Here is a 16381-nt window from a genome sequence, read left to right as displayed (position 1 = left end):
ATAATCTAATTTGTAATATTTTCTCTGTCTTTTTTCTTACATTAGTGTACTCACTCACACTAAGACATCTTGTAAACACGTTCGTCACTGGTACAAACGCACGCCGATACTCTTACATCCAGGGGCGCGCCTCAGTGATTATTTTTATTTTTTATTTTGTTTTAATTCCTTATTCTATAGATAAAAAAGATCTAAAGATTATGTGTGTAACATTTATTCTTAGTTCAGAAAACTTAAAGTTGATTACCTTGTGAATTAAGAAATTGTTCGACGCACTTCTATTTCCTGTAAAAATGTGCAAATAACTATCGGTTTTATTGGAAATCAGCATATAAGTTTTTCATTCATACACCCAAAATTATGACAGAATAAATGAATTATATTCGATACATAATAGAATGTAAAACAATTGAAGTGTAAGTTTTTACCAAAAGTGTCTATTTATTTCCAAACTTTTATATAAATACACCTTTGTTGAACGAAAAATTACACCAGTTATTATGAAGGGTGATATTGCAACTGCATATTAAAGCGAGTTAACCCAAGCAGTTGAACTGAATTTTTAAAACGAATATTGTATTAAAAATAGACACCAAATAAATCCTAGCTTGCAAAGAAATATGCCTTTTTTCAAATAGCAACATTACTATCTATGAAATTCAATTTAATTTGCAAATAAAGACATACTTCTTTATTTAAGGATTATTAAGTAAATGTAAGGAACAAGACATTTCATGGTGTGTTGAAAATTGTCACAACATATATTAAGTAAAATTGGGGTTAAGGATCGATATTATAAAATAAAAAAAGTAATATTTTTATTTTTTTATTAGAACCAACATAATACAAAAACACACACTGATACGGCTACTGATCTACACAATCTCGAAATTTAAGAACTAAACGACTAGCTATCCTTTATAATCCCACATATCAGAAAGAGATAGCAATATTAGCCTGTCAAAATTAGAGATTGTGTACACCGGAAACATCACCAACAAACACAAAGTCAATTACAAATATGCAGAACCTCTTTGGACAAAACATATACTTACAAGTTAAGACTAAAGTACATAAGACAATAACAAGTCAGTCTTACAGATTCACTAGACCAAAGTTAAAACTCTGTATTGCTCTAATTTACAAAAGAAAAACTTTTATTTGACTAACAAATGCGTACCAGCTAACAGCACTTCTAGTGCACCGGTGAATTCATATTTAATTTAATTTACAAGTATGAAACCTGACTGAAGTCAGAAACGATTCACTCGACGTTACATACAGCAACGTGGCGCTTAATGCGACCGTACTCGATGAGCGGACGACTCATCGCGTCCAAAGAAGTTTTACTTCAACAAATAGTCACCATTTCACTAACATATTTAAGGTTTTTTGTTGTTTACATTTAAATACATTAGAGCCATATGATTATCAACTCAAGTGCGTTTAAAACTTCGATCACAAATAAAAAAATGCCTTATATGAAAAAAAAATGTTATGAGATGTCCACGTAAAAATATAAAGATTATTCACTTTCTGTAATTGTAACTATTGAATACAAAAATATATTACATGTACTGCAAGTTAAAATGGCGTAATGCATAGAACACGCGGAAATACCCAGTCTTTTCATGTACTTATCGTGTTATCAAAATCCATTTTGTGGTCAGCAGTAAATGAAAATATCGAGTCCACACGTGTATTCAGAAATTGGAGTAGCATGGTTAAATAAATACCAAACTTTTGCTTTAGAGATGACGTAGCTCTTACCCAACTGTGGGGCATTTGTGGGCACTTGTAACTTTACTTACAGCATATGAATAACGTGTTACTAATACTGGTATGTAATATTGATTTCACTGACATTAATTCGAATTACAAAACAATTATTTTCTCCAAATACAGTTTTTTTTTTTCTATTAATTGCTTACAGTATTTGAGCTGCTTGTTATACATTTTTACAAAATAAAATGAAATTAATCAAAAAACAACACAAAAATTAAAAAGCAAATCATTACATGTATACCAATTATACTGAGATTTCATAGAATATCTATTATTATACATCTGTGCATATTCCCTAACTATAAAGCTGTACAATATATACATTATTTTGATTAAGTTTTTAATAAAAACTGTACGACCAAAAAGGTTCAAAAAAATACATTATGTAATAAAATTAATATTGTAAAATTTAAAATAATAAAAACCTCGTGACGCAACTTAATTCGAATTTGTTCTAAGTTACATTTAACTTAAAAATGCTATGTTTTAACTTGTATAAATTATATGAACTTATGGTATTATGTAAAAAAATATGTAACACCCGAATTGTAAAAAGCGATCTTGATTCCTGATTTTAATTTGCTAAAATAAAGAATCTGTATAAAATATAAGTTGAATGTAAATAAAAATGTCAATTCAAAGTTATGTAAATTATATAAATTTAAAACATTTCTGTTTATCGTGAGGTATTCTCGTTTTAAATAGCACGGAATCAGCGCGATACTGCGTCGATAGTAGAGGCGTGTAGCCCATCACCTGTAACAAATAACAATTGAATTAAAAAAGTAGTAAATAAAAAAACTACTCGAAACACAAAATAATAAATCCTTAAAAAGGTTGCATAATGCGTAATTATTTACATAAATACCTCTTTGGGCTAGTTAGTAGCTAGCCTTTAAGGGACCCCGTATGGGTCGGACCAATAAAATAAATTTGGTTTGTCTATTAAAAAGTTCTTACTATATAATACTATCACAAAACGGAAGTAGTTCAAGTAAGTTGTTATAATTTCATGATTCGGAAAGCACGTAAAAGAACACCGCTGTCTGAACACTCTTAAACAGATTATATAAGACTAAAACCCTACTCTATATCTGCGTGACTAGTCTTCTTTAAGAATAGTCAGTTATGGATTACTGTCATGAGAGAATATCTATTGTAACATTTCTATACAAAATACATTTATAGAAATATGAAGTGGTATAGTTTTAAGATTCGAAGTTCTTTGCTGACTTGAAACGGATAAGTTGACTTACCTGTGAGAAAAACTGTATACATTTATGCCTTTCATGGAAATGTGTTTCATCAGCAGACAGCGTGACGGGACAGCCCGGGCAGCGGAACGTCCAGCGAGACGTCACCTACACCATTGAAAACACATCGATTAGTTACTATGCATACAAATTAATCTCCAATGAAATTTAGCAGGTAGGTTCCTTATAGAGTGTAGACATCCGCTAAGAACGAAATTTACGAAACTCCATTACTAAAAGTTAAAACAAAATAAAAATGTATTTCCTTTATTACAATTGCTTTGCACTACATTGCTATTTTATAAAAATATCGACAAATGAATACTTCCCAAGCCTCGACCGAGTATCGACCATTTATATACCTACTACATGCTACCATAGCAATTATGATGGCGTTCGACTCGTAAGTCTGTCGCGAGCCGGTCGTTGATCGTCGGTCAGCAGCACGGGTAGGGGTGGGTGGTGGTACCTTGACGGGCGGCTTCCTGGTGAGGTGCGCGACGAGGAAGTTCATGGCGATGTCCTCGCAGTTCATGTACTCGTCCACGTAGTCGCGCACGGCGGCCGGCAGCGCGCGCCAGTAGGCCCACAGGTAGTAGCGGTGCACGAAGGCCGCGCCCGTCAGCACCATGCTCAGCTCGCAGCTGCGGGCAGCGTTACCACGTCTGTCAGGATCTCAACGGACAGTGCTCTCAGATGCACGGAAGTGTTAATAAAATCAAATTTTTCGAATATTATTAACACCACACAAAATGCCTGACAGATTCGTTTCTTTAAAACAATGAGGACGAATTACTCTAAAAAATGAGAAACGATCCTGTCACTTTTGTGTTTTAAACGGCCAATGTCAACAAAGCTAGCCATTTGTACAGAAGCTATTTCGCGACATAACGTGCAAAAACATTCGCAAAAACTTAGGATTACAACAACAGTCACGAATTCCTTAGTAGAGAAACCAAAGGTTAGAAATGGACGCGACTCATAATTGGATCCCAAAGACCTTAAAACCGGTATCGGTACATCGGTATCGGTTTTTTTAATTTTAGATACTTATCATATATTTTACCTGTAATTTGAATTGTAGAGGAAGCCGTTATTGAAATTAAGATCCCAGGCATGATATCTCCCAGGAAAGCCAACTATGCGGTCTCGATGTTCACGCCATACTCTGTAAATTAAATGTTTACCTGAATAAAGGAGAGAAACAGGCTTCAAACTACCTTGACTCGCTACAAGTCGCCTGACCGTTTGCATCGTTTTCGATACATCAAAGAGTCATAATACAAACGCACGTCAATTTAGTTTCACTATTACGGGGTTTTAAGCTAGTTTTAATTCAAGTTTTAGAAAAAATGTGAGAAAAAATAAAAACATTTCATTTTAAAAGAAAACCGTTTATTCTCAATTGGTCAGCAAGATAAACTCGGATAAGATAGATATTATTGTTAATTTAAAAATACTATTATGAACTATTTTTATGCTGTAAATGGTTTAATTTAACATCGTATAAATCGGAATTACCACATAGCAGAAACTTTACCTAACCAGGCGACCGCGAAACCTTACCGCGAGTAAAACTAATCACTCATCAGATATTTTACCAATACTTTGAGTGAGCCAATGTAATTTGTACAAGCTACATACAATCTCTTAGTTCTTAAGGTTTGACGAATTGTTGATATATATGGCGATGGCTGCCAATTACGAATACCTGAAGGCGAAGACGATCTCGTCGTGGCGCAGATGCGCGTCGTCGTCGACGCAGAGCACGGCCTCGGTGTCGATGACGTGGTAGGGCAGGAAGCGGTTGTTGAGCGAGTTGCGCGGCGCGCGCACCACGGCCACCGGCGCGCCCGCCTCGGGCCACGGCTGCGCCGCCGTCGGCGCGCTCACGCCGTTCCACACCACCACCACCTGCGCGCGGGACGGGCCCGGTCATTACGCAACTTTGTTTTTTCATTCAAGTCAAGTTGGGCACGGGAAGTCTGAGAGAGACTCACCCCCCCCCCTTACGAGGTGGAACATCGACTAAGAACGTTTTCGGAATGGTGAAGGAATCCGTTTCCGTATACGAACAACTTTTACGTCACAAACCTATCTAATTATTTATGACATAAATTACGTAAAAAGTTATGATCGAAGGCTCCTTTGCCCAATATTAAAATGAATCATACAAAGTGATTGGACTATATACAATCATATCGGATCATATCGAATATTTCGAGTTTTTCAATGTTTTTATGTACTACAAATATTTTTTTAAAGAATATATCTCTCGGTATGAATCTACCAAATTATACTTCTAAAATAAAATGACAAAAATCTGTAAAATTACCTTATTCAAATACGGTAACCCTCGTAATCTTGCTAAAGCCGCAGCTAAAACTGCTTCTCGTTCATAAGTCAAAATGACTATTGTAAACTGTTCTCGCGCACGATCGCCACCTAGAGCCTCACTAAACTCCTTCCCAGAACCACCTGCGCCAGCACCGATGGGTCTAAAACCGGCCGCCGAACCCATAAACCTAGCTTCGGACGTCACTGGTGGGTCCCATGGCAGCTGTGGGTACAGAGCAAACGGTTCGCCCCATTCGTTCCACAACTCGTATCCATGCAGCAGAGAGAGTGAGTAGTTTCGCCGATATGCTGGACTGGGGTAAGGCGCTTCTAACGGTCCGAGAGTTTCTTCCGGCTCAGTGTCTACGGCTGGCGGCTCAAGTTTTGGTGGATAGTACGAATCGTTGAACGCAGGTGAACCCGTAATGGCTAACGCCGGGCGTGCCGGTATGTTTAAGCGCATTCGTATCGTCGCAAGTAACGAATCCATACTTGATTGCACCGAACTTAAATATCGCTCCCATAATACACGGCCCTGTCTTCGAAACGCCAGTAAATCTGCATCAGACAGCGCTCGGAGGAGGAAATGCAACTCGGTTACGCGAGCCTTCGGTAATAATATGGTGGCTCTTCGCCAATCTAGTACCTCGTCATACGGAAGACGAATCCGATCCCCACCGAGGACTACCGGAATAGCACCCGATCGTAACGCCTCATATAATCTCGCCTGTAAAAGGGCTGTTGTAGCATAATTGCTATCAGCAGGAGCAAGTATCAAACCAAATGTAGAATCGCGTAAAATGGATCGTCGCGAGCGATCTGTACCGCAGAGCGCCCAATCCCCTATCGGTATAACTGCTCGCCTTTCTATGGGCGGATCACACTCAAACTGTAAGAAAAATACATCTGAAGATGGTGCCGATTTTGCTGCCTTTTGGAGAGATTCGATTAGATTTTTATCATCGTCTTTATCCATTCCCGGCGGTGTTGGCGTCTGTGAGCCCTGAAAACTGAACGATGCTTATGAATACATACTAAACCATACTCTTCAAATTTCATGCTTCACAAAATTATGATTACCTCAGTATGTATTTACGTCTCGCTGGTGCTAAAGGAGCACAATCTGCCCACACGTCTCCTCCCGGAGGCCCGAGAGCCGGGGGCATTACAATATCGAAACCTGGTCGAAACTGTTGTAAAGTAAACGTGGATTGGGCGATCATTGCTCTTCCCGTTGACGCGGTATGGAAGGCATCGCCGGACCCAACGGATAACTCACGACGCGCCAAGTTTAGTAAAATATGGTTACGACCATCGCCTCCCCAATATGGTAAGCTTTTAATAGCCGTCTCATTCAACAACACCTTAAATGCGTCTGCTGTCGAACTAAAACAGAACGTTTTAACATTTTTATCATATCGAGTAAATGAAATTTACAATGTATGTAAGTAATAAAGTAAAACATAAAAAAAACTCACGAGGGACTTTTGTCGAGCGGAAAACCTTCTCCCACAAGAACGAGATAAACACATGCTTCATTAGGGTTTTGCGTTAGGTGTGAATTGTAGGTAAGTGTTTGACGTAAAGTTGTTTTCAGAAATCCGTCGACCTCAGCGCTAGCGAGCGGGTTATGAATGTCAGGATCGTAAAAATATATTGGAAAACCGGACGTTAAAGAACAACGTGAATGATCAAAGCAGGAATGCATACGACAATGCCCTTCGGAACTTGAACTAATAGGCGGTAGAATCGACGGAGGCTTCACGGGAAGAATTTGTGTAGGGGGAGCAAGTTCAGGAGAATCCCGTCGGATCGCTTCCAACTGCGCAAGGCGTGCTTGGTCCGCTGACACACGCAACCTTTGCAGTTCGGCCGTAGCCCGTGCGTACTCAGCCTTAACGCTGTCCGCTTTAGCACTTGCTGCTGCAGCTTCTTTTTGTAATTTTCCACGTCGTTCTTCCAATTCTCGCAACTCCGTTGATACCGAAGCCTGAAAGAATTCCATATTTTTACAAGATTTTAGATTTGTACCCAAAAGAAACTATCCAAATATAACAGAAAACCGTAATACCTTTATTCTCAACATTTCTTCAATTCTTATTTTAAGATCAACCACATTCATTGTAGATAAATCACCGAGGGCTTCCAAAGTGTGTCGCATGCTATTTGAACCCAATGACATGGATGTTGATTCATACTACAAGAGAATATTAAGTTAAAAATGTAAATATCTTCATTAAAAAATTGCTTATTGCCTTATAAAACTGTTATTTCATTTTACAATCAATTACTTAAGCATAGAAAAATATAACTATAAATATGACTAATAAGAATTTATTTGGTGGTCAGGCTTTGTTCAGGCCCGTCTGGGTTGGTACTACCCAGAAGGAACTATGGAAGACAAATTAAAGTAGATATAATATTACTTGAGTAAGTGGATTAATTATCATATATTATAAAGACATATCAATTAAGAGTTGTTTATATCGCTTAATATAGCAGAGAAAATTAGCAAATCTTGGAATATCTATGTCCAAGTTAAGATTATCTCTACTCTTTCTTGGTGAAATGTTTATATTATTTGTTTACTTTGTTATTATAGTTTAATACAAACAGAAAGTGTTTTTAAGTGAAATGCTGATTTCTAAGATATCTAAATAACTGAATGTAATTAGACATGCAATGCATTTTCTCTTCTTACTCATGAATAAAATGTATACATCAAATTTTGTCTTAAGAAAAATATAAATTAAGTTAAAAAGAAACAAATTCACTGATATTACCAAAAAGTTCATGTTTTAAATTACATGTAAAATAACAGATTCTTAAGAAGAAATAAATTAACATTTAATTTTTATTTTTAGAAATATAAACAATTCCTACAACATATAATTTATTTATAGATGTATATATGTTTATAAAATACAAAAATATATAAACTAGTTAACTTACCTTAGACAAATAGTAGTGAGTTACTAAAGGCACGATAAATAATATCACTGATACCATAAAAATTACTCGAGATAGTTTTAACTGACCTAGCCATTGGCAAATTCTTTCGTGTAGAAACATATTTATTTCTATTAAAATAACAGCACTTTATTATTAATAAGCCTTCATCCTTTTAATAAATAAAAATAGTACTTGCTATTGTAAATTACTGAGTAATGTCACTGTGATTTAAGATTTGATTTGAGAAATATTTTAAAATCTTTTTGACTCAGCCATGGTTTATAATTGACTGTCAATGTCAATCAAAATTCAAACTCGACTTTTTATTTTTTTCCTCTTTGAAAAGGCAAAGGTATTTCAGCATTCAATCTTGAATTTTTTTTATTTACAATTGATTGGCATACTTTTAACACTCACCTTGGAAACTAAGTTATTTTGTTCTTGGGCATGTAGTTACACTATGTCACTCATCTTATATATACAACCCGGCTTGGTTGTGATTAGTTATATATATATATATATATATATATATAGTACATAGTAGTGTATTGTAGTGTCTTTGCACAACGCCCTACCAACAAGTAGGATCCACTATTTTGAATATTTTCTCCTTAGCTTGTATTAATTTTAAATAATATACGATATTTAGAGAAAGGCGCATGAGTAGGTAAGACATGGTGGGAACTCATGCAAGGGTGAATGTCTATTTAGAGCGAAGTAATTACTTATTGTTATTAAGTTTCATATCACAGTTTGTAGTTTATATCACCATTTAATTTTAACATAAGATGACATCAAATTTGAACTCGAGATCACACACATACCTATATACTAAAATTTTTTATTCGATTGTTAGTAATCGTTCAGTTTTTCAGTGAGATTTAAAGCAATGAGTTTAAGAGCCTTATTATAAATGCCGTAATGATTAAGTTTGTTTAATGTCGTTCCATGTACGATACAATTAATTGCTTTAGATAAATCTTAAAACGCCAAAATATAGAAACAAACATTCCATTAGTCTTTACAATACATCTTTTACTGTCTGTGGACATGAATAACTATAATGAAATAGACAATATCAATCAAATTTTAATCAATTAAATTTTAAATATTCATAAAGAGCAGATGATAATATTGATTGATAATTAGTATCGATTAATACAAACTATCGAGAGATTAAGCATTTAGATTTGTTTTTAAGATAGTTATTCATATTTAAAAAATATATATTTGAGAAATATCTAAATATCATCTCACTTCCATTGCTAGTAAGCTAAATAAAACGAAAATAAAGTTTTAAATTATTTATTTTTTGATACTTACATTTTGTACATAGTCACATTTTAGAACATGTTTTTTATATAGTATTCCCTATACAACAAAATAAACGTACAGTAATCATTTGTATGGAGAAAAAGTAATATTATTTTATTGTGTTGAATGGATACTGATACTTGAATTACCAGCATCTCACCACAGTAATTTTAAGAAATCTACATATTTAAAGAAACATATTTTGTTTAGTAAGCTCACTGATAGGTTTTAATATTCATTATCGTGACGAATACTTAGTAATTTATTTATTTTAATCAGTTACATATAAGTATATATATTCAAAGGGTTTGCTGTTGCCGGTGCAATCTTTAATATCTTTATCTTAAGTAAATCGAATGATTTAAACCAAATTGAAAAAAAAAAAACAAAAACCAATTCGATGAAGAAATCATTTGGTTTCATCATTTTTTATACAAAATACACATAATAAATAGAACGCTAGAATACAGGTGGAAAATTATTAGAACATACAATAGTTTCGTATTTAAATGTCTTTTTTTTACCCCCATGATGTTCCAATAAGTGTTTAAATAAAACACTCTGAGTAAATGTAAGTCCACACTTGAAACAATCTTGTTTACTCTTAATAAAACCAGAGCACTTCTTAATATGCTCGCTTATTTCTATTTGGTTCATAAAGTGTAGACCGCAATAACACTTATAAATTTTAACTATTATTTCTGATGATGGAACTAAATCATTTCTTTCATTAGTGTGTTCAACATCGGTATTCGGGACGACTATATTATTCACTAGAAAATCTTTTGATTCAGTTTTAACGTTCTCAAATACACAATGTTCTTCAATTGTAGATTTATTACATCCGAATTCTTTTATCAGTATAGTATCTTTTGTAAAGTCCGGATCGGTATCATGCAATTTCAGATGACCTTTAAATTTTCCTTCATCAAAACTCAAGCCACAACGAGGACACTTGGATTTAGCAGCGTCGATTAAACAGTAGTGTCGAATTGTACTACGTTGATCTCTAACGCAAACGTCACAGTTAACGCATTTGTAAAACGTATAATCGCATACCATTCCGGTGAATTTAGATATGAGGCTATTTGTTCTTGTTTCATTCTTATTTAAAATATAATTACCAATCAAAACGACTTTCATAACCTTTCTATTGAAACTATTCAATACTTTATGTTTAAATAAATGCCTAACGTAATCTCTTTCATTGATAAGTAATCCGCATATATTACAATTTTTACATTTGTAGCAGTAACACTTATGGCTAATGAAATAATGTTTCCCTTCGAGAACCTCATGACAATATCTACATTGATATAAAACGTAATATTTTATCCTTGATATATTTTTATTAAAAACTTTATCTTCTTCTCGGTTGAAAGTAACAATTCTACACAATGACATATTAAATCTAAAATCAGTATGATGTTTTTCATGTTCAATTTTAGAAGTGATATTTGCAAATGATATGTTACATGTTTTACAATAAAATTTATCAGAATCGATACTACAGTTCTCTATATGTTTGTAAATAGAACTACTATTTACATAACACTTACATTCGTCACATTTGAAAAGTGTTAATGCGTTTGAACCATTTTGTATAATCTCCATTCTTACTCGATTCTCATATTTGTATATAGAATTGTCAATAATTTTATTTATTGTATTTTTATCAAACGAACCAAACAAATGTCCAAGCCACTCATCATTATTGGAATTGAAATTTAATACATCAAATGACAAATACTTAATCTGATGCTTTGTAAAAATTAAATGTAACTTTTGATGTTGTTTAAAGCTCGACCTAACAAAAGTGACATTACATATTTTACATTTAACCTCATCTAGTTTTAAATCTATTTTATTAAGATTAGCATGCGAATGACAATGTTCTATAACTTCATCATAGACATTCATAGATACGTCGCAATTTTTACATGTATAAAGGTATTGAATTTTATCGGCACAATTATATTTTGGACTAGTATCTTCCATTGCGTCGGGTAACGTAAGGACTAAATTAATATCATTTTCTTTTAATTCGTAACTATGAAATTGTTCATGTAATGTGTAAGCTGAATCAGAGAATTTCGTTTTACAATCTGGGCATGTAGAATAAACGCTTTTTTCGCATACGTGACTCTCAACTTCATGTTTAAAAATGAAATGGATTTCACAGGATACGCATTTGGGAAAACTAGGTTTTATAGGTAATATTTGTTTAGAACTTAAATCGTAAAATGTAAAATCTTGCAGTTTCGAATTATATCTTTGGTGTAACTTTCTATGAACAGTTAAAAGTCTTCCACTAAACATAAGTCCACAGAACTCGCAAACGTATTTTTTAATATTTACACAATTCGATTTACGATGAATTTCCACATTGCCGTGTGTTGGTATGTAAGATTTACAAGCAGAGCAAAAGTAATAACGCATAATATATTTCCTTAATTGAATTGAGGATTGAGATTCACAACTAGGCAGTTGATTTGAAAAGTGTTCTTTCTTAATATTCTCGTCACTTTTGTGACATTGATACATTTTATCTTGACCGTCACCATTTACTTCTACTACACTGAAGTAATTTGAATATGTGTGTTGTTTTTTATGGAGATTTTTGTCATTTCGTTTAAAAGTATTTTGACATTTTAAGCATTTCCAGTTAACAGATACTACGCGCCCAGAGTGGTTTGTTGCAGAGTCAGATGTTAAAAAATGTATCTCACACTTAACGCATTTAAAAAGAATAACTTTTGAAGCCAATACACGAACCTCATTTATTCCTTTCAAAAGTAACTTATCATTGATATCTTGTGAATTATTATTAATATTCTGCAGGTTTATTTCTCTCGTACTCTTTAGTTTTCTAGTATTTGATGATTTCTGAAAATCTTTATTTTTAAGTAAAAATAATTCATTACTATGTTTTTTTATCATTTCATTTCTATGATTTTTACGTAAATGGGTGTTATATGATAGAACATCGCTGTAGTTTAAGTCACAAAATTTACATTTCGAACTGAAATCGACGGATTTAATTTGAACTTTTTTAATCAGTTTATGTTTAATCAATAAATGTCCCACGTAGAACTTTTTTACATTGAAATAATATGAGCAGATTGGACAACAGTATAAATTACTCGTATGTATATCGTCTTCTTCAGCTGGACCTTTATTAATTTTCTGCTGATCTTTAGCACTTTGTAAAATTTCACAATTTTTCTGAATAAATACTCTTTCATTTGTGTGCTGTAAGTTTTGTAATTTATTGTTCTTGTTATTTAATATTTCATACAAGTGATCTATTAAGGATTGCCGAGATGGAAAAACGACACTACAATGAAAACATGATTTCGCTAAATTGCTATCATTACTTTTATCTTTAGGGTCATTCGGTTTAACAATTACATCAACTGCATTAATCTTATTAGGTTTTTCAAGTTCAGTGTCATTCATGTTTCTTATAAAATTAGTGTCTTTGTCATGTTGGCTTAAATAATCTGTGTTCGTGTACACTGGACATTCTATTTGTTTTTCTATGTTACTTTTTACATTGTATTGCTTATGAGATGTATCTTCTCCATTATCTATTACATTATGACAAAGCAATTGATGGTTAATGAAGCCATCTGTTTTAGAAAAAAGTATTAGGCATGTTTTGCAGAATTTTTTACTTCTTAATAGTTCAGACCTAATATTTTTCAAATGAATTCTAACTTCTGATATTAATTGCATTTTTATTTTTTTAGGTAAAATATTTTTTTTTGGTTTACTTCTTCTCGTGTTCGTAAATTTACCTGTGACTAGTTTATTTCTATTTATATTTCTGTACAATTGATTTTCAGATGCGTAAATAGAATTTAATTCATGATGAATATCTGTAAAAACAATATTGAAGTAAAATAATAAAATGTAAACTTATAAATTATTTGGTGTTTATAAATTACATTTTATATTTATACATTATGTATTTAAGTTTTAATTACTTGATATCTTATTTTATATTATGCAATCCAAATAATAAAAGAATTGCTAAAAAAACAGTCACCTCGACCTGTCAATGTCACTTGAAAAGTATGGTTAGTAAAAAAATATTTTGCGTAACATATTTTTATGAAAACTTAGTATTGCTAGCCCAAAACCAATGAGTTTATAGTTTTATGTTCCATTGAACGGATGGGACTAGTGAGTCCAACAACTCCAGGCTGAAAAATTAACTTGTATTTTTTTCCAATTTTTAAAATAAAAGTTGTTGCTGTGGTTTAAATATAAGAGATAGATTATGCTGCAACAGGAATGATAATTATGACTAATCTGAAAATGATCAGAAATGAGCGGAATTGCTAGATGCAGATAAAATCTTCATTTTTCTGTTGTAAATAAATACTTATAGAAAAAATTTTTTTGCTCACCATACCAATAGCAACGAATCGTCTTTGTTTTCAGGCATTGATTAAGAAATAGTTATTCTTATTTGAATGACATACTATACATATAAACACCATTTGGTTTTTATCTGTTTTATATCAATGACACACAGTTACTTAATTCCTCAAAATCTTTCTCAGTAAAAAAACTATAATTTATGGAGTTCTATATATAGTACCTAACTATTTATAGAACTCCATGTCCATTGTCTTGTATAAATCATTGAAATTTATTATTTAATCAAGCATTTATTATTAAATTAATAATTAAATACATACCATCATCATAATCTAGTATTTCTTTTTTAAGTATGGATAAATCTGGAAAAATCTGTTTTATCATTGGATTTTCCATAACATCATGCTCTTCTATATCAATATCATCAGCCATCTTGTACCTGAATAAAACAATATAGATTTTTAAAAATCTGTTTTTAATATTTTATATACAAAATTTATAGCGTCCGACCGAACCTTTATTTTCAGCTTCAGCCACCTTTGGCCAGAAAACACTACCCTCAGCCGAAATTGACTAAAATTTTGACCCAAAGTTATTTTGATATAGAATGAACCATTGTGATTTTGTGAGAATGGTGAAAATGCAATGCACTCACAATGAGCTGAGCTGGCTGGATGCCATAACAACAGGTTTATATGCACATTTAATAATCTAATCAATTATTAGTTAATGCTATAACAAAAGTTATTAGGAAGGTTAACGGCAATAATAATTTGTATAGAACTTCAATTAATGTGATCAAAGGATAAGTAAAATTTTTGTCATTTTATTTTTGTTTTGGTAAATTTTCTTATAATGTACATATTGTTATTGTAAAATATTTTGAAGTGTTATCATTTTTGACAAGTTGCATGTTGCATTAATCTGGTATACAATCAACAACAACTTTAGAAAAATCTTTCACTTTAGGGTTAAAATTCAAACACTGAAGGAAATTTGATTACATCATAATTATTCATCAACTTTTCATTGTTTTTAATTAGAATTATCTATTGACAACAATTTTCATATAATTTACAACTAATATCTATATACATTTTGGTCCATTACAAAGATAATAGTTAAGATAACTAGAAGATTTTAGAAGAAACTAGAATAATAATAAATTTAAGTTGTGAGAACACAAAATTAATATTAAAAATATAAAATGAAATATATACTATTAATGTAGCAACCAAAAATACACATTAAATCATGCTCAAGGTTGTATTATTAAAACTTTATGTATTTTTTATTCTTTATTTAAAACTGATAGTGAAAAAATCTTAAAAAAATATCTGATAAGTGTTTCATAATTTACCAACACAGATATTCTACCATCAAAAATCAATATTCAGTATTGTGGTGTTCCCATTTAAGAAGTGTATGAATCCAAGGGATATATTATATTAGTTCCCAAGGAATGGTCAACATTTCTTACAGCGCCGATGTCTGTGGGCGATGGTAACCATTGTTTAGGTGACCCATTAGACGTCCGGCTACCAATTTTATAAAAAATAAGACATTCATGATTGTTTGTAGTCAACTTATGCGATTAATATGTCAAAATAAAGTTTATAACATGTTTTAAAAAAATACAATACACAATTGTGTCCCGAAAAATAAATACACATTAAAATTTTGCGATTTTTATTTGTACCTTATATTTAATTTCTCCACTCTTCAGAAAAATCAACTTTATAGATGAATTTTCCTAAAAAAGTACTTATTTTGGAAATACAAATATGTAAATATACGTCATTTTTTAAGGTAGGAACATAACAGCATTATATTATAGCAGCCTTAGCAGGTAATAACAGATATTAGATTATAGATAAAAAATAAAAACACAGTAGCAATGATCAAATAAAATGTTAAAAATAAAATGTTTGAAAATAAAAACACATATGAAATAAACAAAAATCTTAAGCATATCATTAAAATTATAAAACTTTAAATTAAATAATTATAAAGTAAAATTTCGATAAAAATACAATTAATAAGGATACTGTATCAAATGCTTATCATCAGCTGTTATGTGCTTTGTTGTGTAAATTAATGATGTTAAAAATATTATGAAACATCCTCCCCATAAAAGCTTTTTCGGTTAGTTTACTTACGAATAAAATCCCGAATGTATATACATAACATTGGCAAAAATATTTTTACTTATAATTTTAATAAAATCTCTGTACAATTTTGTACTAAAATTAAAAAATTACAAAATAAAACTTGCATACAATATTTTTTCACTTAATATGTTTTAATTGTTTATCTTTTTGCTATTTTGTCATTGTAAAATACTTTGATTA

At 31.9% G+C, this 16381-nt stretch overlaps 2 protein-coding genes across 3 annotated transcripts; both read right to left on the bottom strand.

Annotated features, from left to right (window-relative positions):
- Nucleotides 1–813: 813 nt before the first annotated feature.
- LOC125073472 (exostosin-3) lies at nucleotides 814–8595 on the bottom strand. Its single transcript, XM_047684324.1, has 10 exons — nucleotides 8328–8595; nucleotides 7447–7572; nucleotides 6854–7365; nucleotides 6456–6761; nucleotides 5374–6385; nucleotides 4750–4952; nucleotides 4105–4206; nucleotides 3508–3682; nucleotides 3042–3146; nucleotides 814–2541 (listed from the first exon to the last, which is right to left on the bottom strand). The coding sequence occupies exons 1-10, from the start codon at nucleotides 8445–8447 to the stop codon at nucleotides 2437–2439; spliced, it is 2766 nt and encodes a 921-aa protein (XP_047540280.1). The 5' UTR covers nucleotides 8448–8595; the 3' UTR covers nucleotides 814–2436.
- A 1467-nt stretch (nucleotides 8596–10062) lies between these two features.
- Nucleotides 10063–15865, bottom strand: LOC125075045 (zinc finger protein 845-like). Of its 2 annotated transcripts, XM_047686603.1 has the most exons (4): nucleotides 15730–15855; nucleotides 14546–14762; nucleotides 14351–14469; nucleotides 10063–13522 (listed from the first exon to the last, which is right to left on the bottom strand). In XM_047686603.1, the coding sequence occupies exons 3-4, from the start codon at nucleotides 14460–14462 to the stop codon at nucleotides 10101–10103; spliced, it is 3534 nt and encodes a 1177-aa protein (XP_047542559.1). In that variant the 5' UTR covers nucleotides 14463–14469; nucleotides 14546–14762; nucleotides 15730–15855; the 3' UTR covers nucleotides 10063–10100. The 2 variants fall into 2 exon arrangements, with proteins under 2 accessions (XP_047542559.1, XP_047542568.1); XM_047686612.1 differs by lacking the exon at nucleotides 14546–14762 and having other exon boundaries at nucleotides 15730–15865.
- Between the last annotated feature and the right edge of the window lie 516 nt (nucleotides 15866–16381).

This window comes from Vanessa atalanta, chromosome 2 (assembly GCF_905147765.1).
Source record: "Vanessa atalanta chromosome 2, ilVanAtal1.2, whole genome shotgun sequence".
NCBI classification, from domain to species: Eukaryota; Metazoa; Arthropoda; class Insecta; order Lepidoptera; family Nymphalidae; genus Vanessa; species Vanessa atalanta.
Note: the sequence above shows the minus strand (reverse complement) of the source record. Positions and strands in the feature narration are given on the sequence as shown.

Bases quoted from the DNA above. Each gene is read 5' to 3' on its own strand.
- LOC125075045 (XM_047686612.1), bottom strand. From the start codon at position 14,462: ATGGCTGATGATATTGATATAGAAGAGCATGATGTTATGGAAAATCCA. The intron at 13,523-14,350 runs GTATGTATTTAA...TTGTTTTTACAG, and splicing joins AATACTAGATTATGATGATG to ATATTCATCATGAATTAAAT.
- LOC125073472 (XM_047684324.1), bottom strand. From the start codon at position 8,447: ATGTTTCTACACGAAAGAATTTGCCAATGGCTAGGTCAGTTAAAACTA. The intron at 7,366-7,446 runs GTATTACGGTTT...GAATTCTTTCAG, and splicing joins AAGAAATGTTGAGAATAAAG to GCTTCGGTATCAACGGAGTT. The intron at 3,147-3,507 runs GTACCACCACCC...TCAATGGTGTAG, and splicing joins CCAGGAAGCCGCCCGTCAAG to GTGACGTCTCGCTGGACGTT.